Source organism: Podarcis raffonei, chromosome 13 (assembly GCF_027172205.1).
Source record: "Podarcis raffonei isolate rPodRaf1 chromosome 13, rPodRaf1.pri, whole genome shotgun sequence".
NCBI classification, from domain to species: domain Eukaryota; kingdom Metazoa; phylum Chordata; class Lepidosauria; order Squamata; family Lacertidae; genus Podarcis; species Podarcis raffonei.
Window position 1 is genome coordinate 16,056,565 of NC_070614.1, and position 15,917 is coordinate 16,072,481.

The following is a 15,917-nucleotide window of genomic DNA, read 5'->3' on the forward strand; positions in this document are numbered from 1 at the left end:
CATACATATGGAAATATATGGAATTTGCCTCACCATCGCCATCTAGGGCCACATTTGTATAATGCACTCAAAACATTGTATTTGTAGCTGTATGGCTGAGTCCTCTATCACATTGTAGACGGCAGCCCTTCACTGACATTAGGCTTAAAGGAAGGAGGGCCAGATTTAGGTTTGAGGAGGCCCTAAGCTACTGAAGATAATGGGGCCCTTTATATGTCCAGCTGTCCTTTGTCAACAACAAATTGTCGCTGGTTTTTGTGTTGAATAGATGCTATATGGTGATTTATGGACCTAATACAGGCATGGCCAAACTTGGCCCTCCAGATGTTTTGGGACTACAACTCCCATCACCCCTAGCTAACAGGACCAGTGGTCAGGGATGATGGGAATTGTAGTCCCAAAACAGCTGGCGGGCCGAATTTGACCACCACTGACTTAATAGGTATCTAAAGCCATTTGCACATGTTGCCATTCAAACAGCCCATGCAGAATGTAGGCACCCTATATATAGAAATGAGCCAACCAGTGATATTTCAGGGAGCAGGCTAGCAGGCGGGGCCCATGACTTACATCAGAGGAGCCTACACAACACAAAGCACTGTTGCTGTATGTAGGTTTTCTTTTATTTTTTTATTTTATATTTTGGAAATGTACAGCCAGTGGGTTTTTTCCTTTAATTTTTCTGGGGCCTCCCAAAAGAGTAGGGCCCTAAGCTACAGCTTGTTTAGCTTATACGTAAATCTGGCACTGAAAGGAAGCAACCATGAATTGATGGCAGCCGTGTTGCTCCAGGTACCATGTAAATGGGGTGGGGTGGGGTCTTTAGGTGGCTTCTAAGTAACCACTTAGGGACGCGGGTGGCACTGTGGGTTAAACCACAGAGCCTAGGACTTGCCAATCAGAAGGTTGGTGGTTCGAATCCCCGTGACGGGGTGAGCTCCTGTTGCTGGGTCCCTGCTCCTGCCAACCTAGCAGTTTGAAAGCACGTCAAAGTGCAAGTAGATAAATAGGTACCGCTCCGGCGGGAAGGTAAACGGTGTTTTTGTGTGCTACTCTGGTTTGCCAGAAGCAGCTTAGTCATGCTGGTCACATGACCCGGAAGCTGTATGCCAGCTCCCTCGGCCAATAAAGCGAGATGAGCGCCGCAACCCCAGAGTCGGTCACGACTGGACCTAATGGTCAGGGGTCCCTTTACCTTTACCTTAAGTAACCACCATTTCTGCCTTCCACAGTATCTGCACGGAGGATTCCATGACTAATAAAAAGGGCAAGTGAGTATTCCAGACCCTTCTGTCCTGCCTTGACTTGACTCCCGGTTCTTTTATCTCCACCTTCCCTTGTGCATGTCAGGAGCTTGTCCTACACTCGAGTAGGACCCTGGCAGAGACACATGCCCGACTGGCATGTTCTCTCCCTCCTGGCCGTTCTTTCGGGAGCTTCAAAAGCTTTCTTCAGCCCGAACATCACAGTGACCGATGCCAACAGACATCGGCACACTTAGGGATCTGCACAGTTTGTACAAATTGCGTGACAGACCTCAGCAACTCAGCATTTTGGCTAATCTACTTTATTTACATATAAACCCACACGGAGCACTGCAACATGGCTCCCTCTCTCTCTAGCATCAGACAGCAAAGAGAAAGAACACAGGACAATAGTCCCACTTTAGGGAACACAGTAACACAAACATCCTGTCTCCATCACTTGCCACTCTGTGGAGTCAAAACATACACCGTCATGTGATAGACAAAAATCCCATGACTGCAGTCATAGAGCAGGAATTCTAACAGTTCAGGCCTGTTGGGCCCACCAGCTTTCCCAATGCTCTTCCTTTCGGCCATCTTGGTTCTGCCTCTTTCTCAGCTTGTCTCCCCTTTCATTTCCACAGGAATGCAAGAATATGCAGCTGTCCCTTCTGGGGATTGAACCTGCAACTTTGGCATTATCAACACCATGCTCTAACCAACTGAGCTATGCCCACCCCACCGTCGTCCCTCAGCGGGCTCGAACCACACTTAACTGAAGCCCAGAGATTCCTAAAGGGGAAATGGGATTAAATTGTGGTTTTACATTCAGTTCCGTCCTAAAGCTGTGGCAGGAATCACCAGTGTATTGTTCACAGGTGCACAAGTACCCACACAAATAACATAAATACCAATTATGTTACAACACTGGATATGTTTCCAAGCCCAATTCAAAGTGCTGGTTTTGACCTATAAAGCTCTTTATTGCTCCAGACACCAACATCTTAGGAAATGCCTCTCCTTATAGGAACACTCTTGGACACTACATTTTCAACTGAGGTTCTTCTCCAGGTCTGCCCTCTGAGGGAGGCTCAGAGGGTGGTCACCAGGGAGAGGGCCTTTTTAGTTGTGGCTCCCAATCTGTGGAAAGCTTTCCCAAGCGAGGTCTGCCTGGCGCCTTCACTGACATATTTTTGGCACCAGGTATAGACTTACCTCCCGCCCCTGGCCAGGCATCTGATAGACTGAGATGATGGTGTTCTAGCTATTAGTGTGCCTCCAATCTTGTTACAGGGATTGCTCTGTCTTTATGGTATTATGTATTTATATTAAGTTTTTCATGTGCTGTAAGACTCTTGGAGATATTTTGGGTAACAAGCGACTAAGTCTAAAATAATAATGATGATGCTGATGATGCTTAAAGATTTGTATTCTGATCCCTCAGGGATCAACAAATGGGTCAAAATTAAGCAAAAATCATTTTAGTAATTCTGCATGTGTTTTGGCAGGAAAGCTAAAGCTGTCTACAATTTCCACATAACTGTTTATGAAGGGGAGAATGAAATGGATTCGATGTGTAAGGCGGGACCGAGATGGGAAGGTAATTCATGTTTTCTTTTTTCTTTTCTTTATTTTTGATAATTTTATTAGTTTTCAATTGCAATCCAATAGCCTCATTATAACGATACCAATTTATGATACAATTATTAATATCAATAGTTCAAATACCAAATTATATAATTTAGATAAAGTAAACCCCCCATGTGCTAGAATTGATTATCTGCTTTATTTCTGTGTTCCAAAATCTTATTAATTTCAATTACACTCCAGTCAAAATAGCAAGCCCTTATACAACAACTGCAATATGAATAACTTCTAAACATGTTGACACATTAAATGAATTATAAAACTACAATTGAGAAACTCAAACTATATCCTCGTTCTTTCTGTGTGTGGCAATTATTCTGTCTGTGGTATTTCTTCCTGTCCTTGTGATATGTTATGTCTTTCTTACCCCTGGTTATTGCTGTTCTCCAGGTAATTAATGTGTTCTTGCCATGACAAGAGGAATCTGTGTGACTGAAAAACCTGCAGATTTCCTAACAGAGAAACATTTACTCTTATTTTGATTTATAACTGTTAAGTTGTGGGTGAACACATCAGACGACACAGCGATTCTTCAACAGCTCTTGTTTATTCACAGGCCAGAACAGAACTCAACTGAAGGGTTCAGTCAGCCTGCTTATACAGAGCTCCAGTACAACATGACTGTAACAATTTTCTAAAACTATCCAATCACTGAATGTCACTTTTGATCCCTTATTTGCATAACTATCTACAGTATCCCCCTGCTGGACCAGGGTGAGAACTTCAGTACATAACAATAAGCCTACACAGTCCCAATAAATCTCCACCTTTTGTATCTTTACCCAAATGTGCTTGGAGAGATAGTGACAATATGAAAGCAAATCAGAGCTACATTAAAGTGTACGGTGCTTTTATCTTTTTAATTCAAACATCCTGAGATGTGGTAAGCTTCCTGACATCACAAGCTTCAACCATTTCCCAGACCCATTTAAGTGCCACCATTTTGAAATGCAGAAAGTACACAGAGTGATAATTGTGTAATTCACAGCAGTAAGTCTTTCCCCTCTGACCTCACTGTTTACCATTCCCCTCTGCCCCCAAATGCTCTGGGTCTGGATCTGTGTGTATGTACACACACACATTACTGAAACTCAGGAGAGCATTTCATGCGCGTAACCCACAAAAAACTATGTGATAAATATGTTAGCGGGTGGCACTGTGGGTTAAACCACAGAGCCTAGGACTTGCCGATCAGAAGGTCGGCAGTTCGAATCCCCGCGACAGGGTGAACTCCCGTTGCTCGGTCCCTGCTCCTGCCAATCTAGCAGTTCGAAAGCACTTCAAAGTGCAAATAGATAAATAGGTACCACTCCGGTGGGAAGGTAAACGGTGTTTCCGTGCGCTGCTCTGGTTCGCCAGAAGCGGCTTAGTCATGCTGGCCACATGACCCGGAAGCTGTACGCCGGCTCCCTTGGCCAATAAAGCGAGATGAATGCCGCAACCCCAGAGTCGGCCACGACTGGACCTAATGGTCAGGGGCCCCTTTACCTTTACCTTTAATAACAAAAACAAAAACTCCTTTTACAATATATCAGTAAGCATGACCCAAATACCGACCCAACCACCAGGTACCACTCCGGCGGGAAGGTAAACGGCGTTTCCGTGCGCTGCTCTGGTTCGCCACATGACCCAGAAGCTGTACGCCGGCTCCCTCAGCCAGTAAAGCGAGATGAGCGCCGCAACCCCAGAGTCAGTCACAACTGGACCTAATGGTCAGGGGTCCCTTTACCTTTACCTTTACCTTTACCTTTAAGACTGGTGATTTCAAGCCCCATTGATTTGGGTGGGGCCTAAACAGAACCTGGACTGGATCTAAGCTGATGCATTTGAATACAGTAAGGTTTTGTGTTCTAGTTTGGGGGGGGGCATTGATCCATCTAGCTCATTATTAGCTACCTTGATTGGCAGTGGGTCTCCAGGGATTCAGACGGGTCTCCCAGCCCTGCTTGGTGATGCTGAGATGCTGAACCTGGGGCCTTCTGCATGCAAATACTCTACCACTGAACCAGGACGTGGATGGCACTGTGGTCTAAACCAATGAGTTTCTTGGGCTTGCTGATCAGAAGGTCGGCGGTTCGAATCCCTGCAATGGAGTGAGCTCCTGTTGCTCTGTTCCAGCTCCTGCCAACCTAGCAGTTCAAAAGCACACCAGTGCAAGTAGATAAATAGGTACTGCTGTGGCGGGAAGGTAAACGGTGTTTCCATGCGCTCTGGTTTCTGTCAAGGTGTTCCGTTGCGCCAGAAGTGGTTTAGTCATGCTGGCCACATGACCTGGAAAGCTGTCTTTACCTTTACCTTTAACCTTTTTACTCTACCACTGAACAATGACCCTTCCCCCAAAGTTTTTTGCCTCTTGTTCTTTTTCACAATCAGTTCCAGAAACCAATGCACTCTCATCCTTACTTTCCAGAGTCTGCATCCTCTTCAGGGCTCTCCAAGGCCTGCACTGTTTTCAGCACACTTAAGTCTGGAATGATTCACACCAGCGATCTCCTCTTGACTTTGCACACCCTGGGCATCCTAGTGACCAATGCTGAAATGCGTCGGACGCTGAGGCATGTCAAGGTGACCGGTATGTGACAACCTTCATCCTCAGATCTGTGGTTTTCCCTGGCAGTAGTTTTATCTTCGTTGGATGCAATCTTGGGGAACTTTGATATGCCCAGAAGCCCTGTTGAAATCCAACTGCTATATGAAAACAGCTACGTGCACTGATTTAAGTGGGTCAGATCCAGCTCCTGCACAGTTGAGGGTGGGGTGAACAGACTGAAGGACAATTTGTGTTCCACAAGAACAAGTTTCTTTATACCTTGGCCACCGAGACCATATAATGCCGGTCCTGAAAGGCCTACATTGGCTCCCAGTACAGTGGTACCTCAGGTTACATATGCTTCAGGTTACAGACTCATCTAACCCAGAAATAGTACCTCGGGTTAAGAACTTTGCTTCAGGATGAGAACAGAAATCGTGCTTTGGTAGCGCGGCGGCAGCAGGAGGCCCCATTAGCTAAAGTGGTGCTTCAGGTTAAGAACAGTTTCAGGTTAAGAACGGACCTCCAGAATGAATTAAGTACTTAACCCGAGGCACCACTCTACATTTCTGAGCACAATTCAAAGTGTTGGTGCTGATCTTTAAAGCCCTAAACGGCCTTGGCCCTGTATACCTGAAGGAGCGTCTCCACCCCCATCATCCAGCCTGGTCCAGCTCCGAGGGCCTTCTGGCGGTTCCCTCCCTGCAATATGTGAGGTTACAGGGAACCAGGCAGAGGGCCTTCTCGGTAGTGGTACCCACCCCATGGAACGCCCTCCCATCAGATGTCAAGGAAATAAACAGCTGTCTGACTTTAGAAGACATCTGAAAGCAGCCCTGTTTTGGGAAGTTTTTAATGTTTGATGTTTTATTCTGTTTTTAATCTATTGGGAGCTGCCAGAGTGGCTGGGTGGAGTATAAATAATAAATTATTGTTATTTTATCATAAGCCTAAACCGGAAGACATTACAAATAGCAGGGTGGCAGGTAGAGAAACAGCTGAGCTGCTAAATGACCTGCAAATCTCCATTTTGAAAGTTCTTTTGTCTCCCAAACTTCATGAAGTGTGGATGTAAATGAAACTCTCTCCTGAAGGGAGAGTAAACATCTTAAGGCCAATGAAGGATGGAAAGCAGGCTGTGGGGAGAAACTGTTTCTAGGTCTGCTTGAATTATTTCATATTTTCTAAGTTGTTGAGCCTGTGCTGGACAATATATGGATAATTTGGATGTATCTGTGATGCTTATGTTCTGTTTTTGAAGAGTTCTGCAAGTCAAAGTTTGAATAATATTTTTCTGGGCCTGGACAATGTTTTCTTCCAAAGGAGCCAGTTTGTATGCTTCCAGTCACTTCAAACTGCACAGTATTAATTTCTGTAACAGAAACACCTGAATAGTTGCACAAAACTAGGTTGCGATGTGATGCGCCTACACATACTTCAACTCAGCTTCTGTGTCTTTCTCCGTTACAGCATCTGGGACTCTGGATTTCTCTGAATTCTTGGAAGTTGTGAACAATACCTCGCCTTTCACAGACACAGAGGGTATGATAAAGGAAACTGAGGGAGCGAGGGGAAAGATGGCCGCTTTCCTATTGTTGCTCTGTATGTCACTCTCTGCATTCCTGTCGACTGTTTCTCTCTCCTCCACCCTCTCTGCACAAGTTAAAAGTGTTATGTACTGAAGTTCTCATGCTGGGCCAGCAGGGGGATACTGTAGATAGTTTTCACTCAGGTCCACATATGCAAATAAGGGATTGAAAGTGACGTACAGTGATTGGATAGTTACAGAAAATGGCTACTGTTGCGTTCTAGTGGAGCTCTATATAAGCAGGCTGGCTGAACCCTTCAGTTCAGTTCTGTTCTGGGCTGTGAATAAACAAGAGCTGTCTGAAGAATTGCTGTGTCGTCTGATATGTTCACCCACAACTTAACAAAAAGATTTATCCATTGTTGCAGTTGTTGATGCTGCTTTACAAAAACATACTCTGTGCCAATCTGGGTGTCTGGCCTTTTGGGGGTCGGTTTTATTTCAGTGGTAGAGCTGAAGTTGGAGGCAGAGCTGTGGGCTTGTCCGCCCAACACCAGCTTACCTGGATGGGACTGAATTTGGGTGGGGTAGCAGCAAGGTGGGGGTCACCTCAGCAAATTGGTAGGAGCGCCATATTGGCTCCATCGATCTGCCCACGCAGCCTAAACACCAACATCACCTGGCAATTAAAGGTTGGAGGTAATTTCTTTTTTCTTTTTTGAATTTGCATTTTATTTATTTGTTAACATTCTTATATTACATCGGTAAACGTCATATTACATTACAGGACTTACTATAATATAATTTCCAACGTGTGTACAAAAATTATATACAAATTTTATATACCTAGAAAGAAAAGGAAACAAAAAAGAAAGAACAAAGAGAAAAAACAAAAACAATTCCCCCCCGCAATCATATACATACCAACACACTAGACTTCCTGTCTTTCCCGTTGTATATTCCTTTTTTACAAATGAATGTACTCTTACTATTGTATATTTCTTTACATATTATCTAATACATTCCTATATCAATATGTGCTCTTAGTCTTATTTCTCAACTCAGTCTCACTCCAACGTCAATCAAATGCTAGCATAGATAGCAAACCTTTACTGTATTTTTGAACATATGTTTTATATCTATCCCACTTTTCCATGAATTTTTGTTTTGAATTGCCTCTCAGGGTATTTGTCAACTGCGCCATTTCAGCAAATTCTTGTAGCTTGTAATGCCAGTCTGTTATTGTTGCGGCTTCTTGTTCCTGAAGGTTGAAGGTAATTTCAGGCTGAGTAATTGTTGTCCTTTCTTTCCCATGTGCGTCCTTTAGATTTCCAGACTATTCTTTGGATTTTCAGGAAAATAAATAAAGGTATGGTGGCCGTTGATGACTTGGAAACAGTCTTGATAGGCCTGGGAGTCAACTTGAACAACGAGCAGATACAACAGGCGCTGCGATGCACTGAAGTTAGTGAGTATCTCAGTGCGCTCCAAGAGAACAAGTTGCAGAAAGGATATCAGACATGGTATTAGCCAGTAAAACTTGTGGAGGTGTCTGTTGGTCAGTTCTTCATCCAAATTGAATGGATGAAGCTGGAGCTGGAAAATTTGGCCTGTTTTCCAGTTCTTTTGACGTCAACAGAAGTTCTTGTTTGATGCTTCATATCCAGTTGTGATTCCTCTCCAAGTTCTCTTCTCACTTTTAAACCATGAAACAAATTCTAGGCTTGGAGGGGTGCCACTCCTGAGTCCCAGCCTTCCCTCTTGCTATGCCCAACTTTTGAAAATATTTGCTTATTTAAGACACATGCAACAACACGCCCTTCTGCAAAACCATGACAAAGGCAAATATGTCAACAATTATCCATGGATCACAACATTAAAATCAAAACAAAATTATATATATATATATATATATATATATATATATATATATATATCCTACAAAATTAATTATTTGAACAATCGTAGGCACAACTTTAAGGCACCTATTATATCAAAAGGTCTTCTTTACGTGATAAGCTGAAACAAACTAGACCTTTCTCAGGAAACATACATTTTGTTCCGTTTGTAGAGAATGGGAATGTGGACATTTTGAGCTTCCTTCAGACTGCATGGGGACTGCAAAGAGGCTTTGAGGAAGAAGGTGGGTTGCCTAGTGCTTTGGCTAAAAGATATCATTTTGACATAGTATGGTTTCCATTTATAACTTTTATAGCCAATGATACTGAATTGTGGGGGTTGGACTAAATGATCCACAGGGGCTCTTCCAACTCAACAATTCTATGATTGTGCATACCTACAATGACTCATGCACTGCTATAGAGGGGGTATTTGCCTTCCCATCATGGAGTCTCCTTTTGTCTGCCCCAGGACTAGCGAGAGCATGGCCCCCCCCCCAAGATTTCGACTGCCTGGGGACCTCCACAGGGTTTCATCTGACACATGAATCTGGCCCACAATATTGATTTAGTTGGCATAGATATATGATAAATGTTCATAAGTGTACCAACCAAGCACGTGCATAGATCAGCACAGGAAGACCAACCTGAAACCATTTTGATTCCCAAACTGAGCAAATGTCTTCTCTGCAAGGTCAAAGTGGGAAACCTCCCCATTGTCTCTTTCCTCACAAATCCTGTCTTAAGGGCACATTTAAGATATGAATAGGGTGTGAGCCTGTGACCTGGCCCAGGAACTAAGTATTTATCATTACAAAAGACTGGCCAGGCTACCCAGGCAATCTAATCAAGTAACCTTGCCAGACTGGAGATAAACGACAACAGGAGAAAAACAATCAAATTTCTGTTTTAGACCACCTTTTCTGTGATGTAGGTATGATGTATCTGGGGGTGGTCTTGATCTACAGGGTGGCAATTTCAAAAGTCTATATAAAGGCTTGCACACCATTGTCCTGGGTTCCTCCTCCCTCCCGCGTGTGGTGAGTGAGGACCCTGTTGCAACAGATCAATAAAGATCAGGCTTACTAGCTGCTTTGCTTCTCAATATTCTCTGGATGGCTTCTATTATTTTCTCCTACCAATAGGGAACCTACGTAAGGACTCTATATGGGCTCTTGGATACCCCATAAAGGAAAAAGGGCAGGTTTTGTTTATAACAGTTCCCTGCAGCTTGTTCATCCTTCCCATACTTGTTGCTGTTTCCTATAAAGGTGTTGCATGTCTTGCTCTGAGGATCAGCTTTAAAAATCAACATCAAGGGGGTGTTTTGGAAGTCAGAGATGTAATGACATAGCACCATGTTTGTGGAAGCCTTCACGGCGAATGATCTTTCTGCTTCTCCCCAACAGGTTTGCAACATGAATGCGACGCCATGGACGCGAGCCCTTTCCGTGATGTGACTGAGCTTGTCAATGCAGATGCTAGATGGAGAAAGAAATACTGCAATGAGGATTTCATCACTACCAAGTGCCCCATCCCCCTGATGACATTGTCATGTTCAAATAAAGACCTTGTTTTTGCCCCGCCAAAGAGAAGGTTATCCTGGAAGTCTGACCAGAAGAGGCCCAGCGCTGTCATCTCATCAAATGAGGGAGATAAAGGCAGTGGCATCAAGCTAACAAAATCTCAGTTGGATGCTACTGACCTGAGAAGTACCAGATCTACATCTTCTGTGCATAACACAGAGGGAGGAGATAAAGACCATGACGCCATGGAGGTGACAGAGGCACAGACAGGCTCTACTGGCCAGACAGACACCATCCAGGAAGAAGAAGAACAACAACAATAACAACAAAAAGTAAAGCCATGACTACATTGAGGAGACAAAGTCCTCATCAGACTTTAAGCCCTCAAGTAAGGGTGCTTTGCATCCTCAAGGCACCTTTCTATCCAAGTGAGTTTAACTGATAAAAGATCTTTGGTTTCCTGTTTGGCAGAAATTCTATTTAGAAAAACTCCCCAAACCAGATACAGTTACTCCTCCTGATCAAGTACAAGGGAATCTTTGGAGTGTTTCTCATTGCTTCCCTGCGCCAGGCCATGATATGCGCCGCTGAAGCCTATTTCCAGAATGGAAGCCAGGATCGCATGGGGAGGGGACTCGATGAACGACTCGTTGGCAGACTTGAATAAAGTCTAGCAGACCTGTTTCTCCAAACCATTCTCTTCTGCTTCTTAAAAATAAACAAAAACCTTGGCCTATTTATCGCTGTTGCTGTCATCTTTTTGCAAAGTGCATTTGAAACCAACACAAATCAACATCAAGACAAGTGCCAAGGTTTTTGAAGCCTCTAGATTACATCTCTTTGGTGATCACTCATAGCCGCGTAAGATTGTCTTCCATGAATATGTCCATAAGTGACTGTGGAGGCCAATCCGTCCATAGTGGGGACATAGGTTTCTGGGCAGGAGTTGATCACAGTGAGGATTTGCCAAACGTGCCTTCCTCTTAGCTCGTTCCTCCTGTTCATCCTGAGTTCCTGCTTCTTCAAAGTCCATGACGCCTTTGGTAGAGGCTATTCTCCAATAGGAGCGCTCTCAGGTCAGTGTTGCCCAGTTGTTGGTGTTTATACTACATGTTTTTAAGATTCGCCTTGAGGGTGTCTTTAAACCTCTAAACCTTTACCTTTACATATTATAGTGGGGGCTTTTAACCAGTGAAAGTGGAGATGGGAAAACAAATCACCCCATAGTCCTCTGCCCCCATGTCTCGTCTAAGCAAACCAAGCCAAATGCCCAATACTTCTCTTCTTTCCTTTTAACCACTTCAGCTTACAGGTACCTAGGGTAGAATTGTTACACTGCAACTTGTTATGTACTGAAGTTCTCACCCTGGGCCAGCAGGGGGATACTGTACATAGTTTTCACTCAGATTCACATATGCAAATAAGGAATTGAAAGTGACATTCAGTGATTGGATAGTTACAGAAAGTTGTTACTGTTGCTTTGTAGTTGAGCTCTATATAAGCAGGTTGGCTGAACCCTTCAGTTCTGTTCTGTTCTGGCCTGTGAATAAACAAGAGCTGCCTGAAGAATCACTGTGTCGTCTGATATGTTCACCCACAACTTAACACAACTGAAGCACAGTTCGCCATTCCCCATAGCTCTGCTGGCCAGAAACAGTTTCTTCCAAGACTATCCCAAACTCTTGGAATATTTTAGAACTGTAGAGTTGGAAGGGACCACGAGGGTCGTCTAGTCCAACCCCCGGCAATGCAGGAATCTTTTTGCCCAATGTGGGGCTTGAACCCACAACCCTGAGATTAAGAATCTCATGCTCTACTGACCGAGCTATCTCAATGGATGGCAATGTAAGATCACACTTTTAAATCCTGCATTCATCCTGGATCTGCAGGATCAATTAACAACAGAGCTTAGAAGTCCCAATTCAGCCATGCAAAATGTGTGCTGGAAGTGTGTAAAAATGAAATCTGTTGTTGTTGTTTAGTCGTTTAGTCATGTCCGACTTTTCGTGACCCCATGGACCAGAGCACGCCCGGCACTCCTGTCTTCCACTGCCTCCCGCACTTTGGTCAAACTCATGCTGGTAGCTTCGAGAACACTATCCAACCATCTCGTCCTCTGTCGTCCCCTTCTCCTTGTGCCCTCAATCTTTCCCAGCATCAGGGTCTTTTCCAGGGAGTCTTCTCTTCTCATGAGGTGGCCATGAAGATCCATGAAGATCCCTTCATGGATCACTGCCTTGCCGTGGCGAAGGGGCTTGAATAACTCAGAGAAGCTATGAGCTATGCCGTGCAGGGCCACCCAAGATGGACATGTCATAGTGGAGAGTTTTGACCAAACGTGATCCACCTGGAGCAGGAACCGGCAAGCCACTCCAGTATCCCTGCCAAGAAAACTCCATGGACAAAGACAACAGGCATATATATATATATGAAATCTACTCGCTCTAATTGAATACAACACGGTGGTTAACCCTAGCAAGCCTACTGTGAGGAGGAGACAGCCATGCTGCCCTGATTAGGCAAGTCTTTGCAGGAAGCCCCAGCAGCAATCAATCAAGTCAGTCTGGAGGCCACACCTCTCTTGTTAGCATGCAGAGATAAATCAGAAAAAGCCCTGGTGGGAGGTGCAGGCATGATGAGAAATCAGGAAGAGGAAAGTTGAGAGAAGTGGGATAGGAATTGTTGGGGTGTGTTGTATCCCACTCACAGTGTGAATAGTTTTGCAGGAAGAGAAATAAGAAAGGGGAGCCCTCTCTAAACAGCATCCAATGAAAGGTGAGAGAAATACCAACTAAAGAACATTGGCAAGAAAAACTGGTGGAATATGCTGAAATGGCGAAGTTAACTGAAACACTTAGAGACAAGGACAATAGAGATTTTAAAAAGGACTGGGAACCATTTACCGGTATGTTGTATTTATGGAACCAATGTAAAGAAATGGACTCACTAGTAGGTGTTGAGTAAACACTTACAATTAACAAAAACAAATACAGAAATTACAAAGGTGATGATAAAATGATAAGAACATAACAATATTTAATTTAAAGAATATAATATTAAGATATAATACAGCAAGCAGGAGAAGCTACTATGGGGGGGGGGGGAAACAGAAGTAAAAGTTGAGGGAAATCGCCGGCGGGGGTGGGGAGAATCCGGGAATTGAATTTGTTGTTAGTTGATATGATGTTCTTATGATAAAAATGTAAAACTTAATAAAAAATATTTAAAACCAAAAACAAAAGTGAGAGGAGAAAGGGGGTTAGTGAAAAGTAAGAAGTTTGGGGTAGGAAGCACGATAAAAGACAATTTCAGGGGAGGAATCAATGCTCTGATAGCAACAACCCCACCCAGTAGACTCTGAAGTTAGAGCATTGTTATATAGATTTATAGGTGCTAGGATTTAATTAAGGTTTGGTGGTATCGGAGCTAATAGCCTAACTCATGTGCATTTTAGATGTGTGATAGGACCACTTCCGCTTTAAGGAGGAGGTGGGGTTGCAGGCTTCACATCCTCTCCATGTGTGTGGAGGCCAGCCCCGTGCGATTGGGGGGATTCCTGGCTGCGTCACCCCTTGGCTGGCCAATCGGCTGGTTCGGGGGCGTGGCCTGCCCTGTAAAGGCAAGATGTGGTCGGGGATCTCCCTCTTTGCCGCCCGCCAGCTGTTCCTGTTTTTTCCTCTTCATGGACTCGTCGGACCTCACGCTTTCTTCCTTCAACGTGAACGTGGGAATTATCGCTGGACTACATTCCGCTCAAGAGGCTTCAGAACCAAAGTGTGATCTGATGTTATTCCAAAGCAAAGTAGCACGCTATCTGAGGCATTCCTAGCAACACCATGTCTTTAGCCTTGTTATGCTAATTTAACACCTGTAATGAAAAACAGCAATAATAGTAATACAGTGGTACCTCAGTTTAAGAACAGTCCAGTTTAAGAATGATTTGGTCTGCGAACTCCGCAAAACTGGAAGTAATGTCCTGGTTTGAGAACTTTACCTCAGTCTAAGAATGGAAGCCGAATGGTGGAAGCGCCCCAGCGGCAGGAGGCCTCATATGGGAAAGCATGCCTCGGTTTAAGAACGGTTTTGGTTTAAGAACAGACTTCTGGAACAGATTAAATTCTTAAACCAAGGTACCACTGTAATAAGAAGAATTGTTATATGAGTCAACTGAATTTCTTATAAAACTACAATGGTATTGTTATAATGAAGCTGTTATTGGAATGTTATGGGTGGGGGCTATTGGGTTGTTGTTATTATTATTATTATGTATTTTGTGGTTTTATATCTGGATTTTATTTTGTGAACTGCCCTGAGACCTCCAGGTATAGGGTGGTATATAAATTCCAATAATAATAATAATAATAATAATAATAATAATAATAATAATATGGTTTGCCTTGGAGGCATGCACCAAGCTAAATCTTTTGTTGTTAGATGCAGAAGGAAGAGTTTCCTCCACTGAAGGAAGGTGTGGCCTTCATAGAATGCTTCTCTGCATCCAACTTACTCTGATCAACTGAATATGTAGACAGATATCATAGAATTGAAGGGACGCAGGTGGCGCTGTGGGTTAAACCACAGAGCCTAGGACTTGCCGATCAGAAGGTCGGTGGTTCCAATCCCCGCGACGGGGTGAGCTCCCGTTGCTCCGTCCCAGCTCCTGCCAACCTAGCAGTTCAAAAGCACGTCAAAGTGCAAGTAGATAAATAGGTACCGCTCTGGCGGGAAGGTAAACGGCATTTCCGTGCGCTGCTCTGGTTCGCCAGAAGCGGCTTAGTCATGCTGGCCACATGACCCGGAAGCTGTACGCCGTCTCCCTCGGCCAATAAAGCGAGATGAGCGCCGCAACCCCAGAGTCGGCCACGACTGGACCTAATGGTCAGGGGTCCCCTTTACCCTTTATCATAGAATTGTAGAGTTGGAAGGGACCACAAGGGTCATCTAGTCCAACCCCCTGCAGTGCAGGAACCTTTTGCCCAATGTGGGGCTTGAACCCACGACCCTGAGATTAAGAGTCTCCTGCTCTATCAACTGAGCTATCCCAGCTTTGATAATGGAAAGGCATTAAGCTAGCATTTTTGTAAGGAAAGGTTGCTTATAGTCTAACTCTGCTTCACTTTGCCTTTGTAAATAGACTATTTATTGTCATCTAACTAGCAGTCTAGGTCACTTGAGGCAGGGGATGAGGTTCAGGGTAGGAAATGTGATGGCATTTCTAAATAGGAAAAAGGGATTGCCTTGGCAAGGTAAAACGGTTAAGCAACACGAAAGATGGTTAATCAATGGATCCTGTTTCCCTTTTCCCAAAGCACAATGAGGTCTTCTTCTTTGGAGGTTTTCCAACAGAATGTAGAAGACCACCCATGATGTTCTTGATGGCTTGGCCTTCAAAGGGAATACGCGTTATATGGAACTCATAAAGACCCTTCTGGCTCCATGATTCTATAGCTACAGGTTCAGAACAACGTCAAGTAGCTGAGTCTCTCTTTCACCTCCCAACTCAGGATGTTATTTTCTACCACATGGGTCACCTTTTACTCTGTG

General features: G+C 44.1%; 1 protein-coding gene across 2 annotated transcripts in view; it reads left to right on the plus strand.

Moving 5' to 3' along the window:
- LOC128400950 (uncharacterized) overlaps positions 1 to 11,113 on the plus strand; it is a 30,753-nt gene extending 19,640 nt beyond the window's left edge. For both annotated transcript variants that reach the window (XM_053363700.1, XM_053363701.1), the window contains 7 exons: positions 1,233 to 1,271; positions 2,753 to 2,844; positions 5,302 to 5,463; positions 6,892 to 6,963; positions 8,277 to 8,417; positions 9,021 to 9,092; positions 10,257 to 11,113. In XM_053363700.1, the coding sequence (XP_053219675.1) occupies positions 1,233 to 1,271; positions 2,753 to 2,844; positions 5,302 to 5,463; positions 6,892 to 6,963; positions 8,277 to 8,417; positions 9,021 to 9,092; positions 10,257 to 10,696 (1,018 nt within the window). In that variant the 3' untranslated portion in view covers positions 10,697 to 11,113. The remainder of the gene's footprint in view (positions 1 to 1,232; positions 1,272 to 2,752; positions 2,845 to 5,301; positions 5,464 to 6,891; positions 6,964 to 8,276; positions 8,418 to 9,020; positions 9,093 to 10,256) is intronic.
- The last annotated feature ends 4,804 nt before the right edge of the window (positions 11,114 to 15,917 follow it).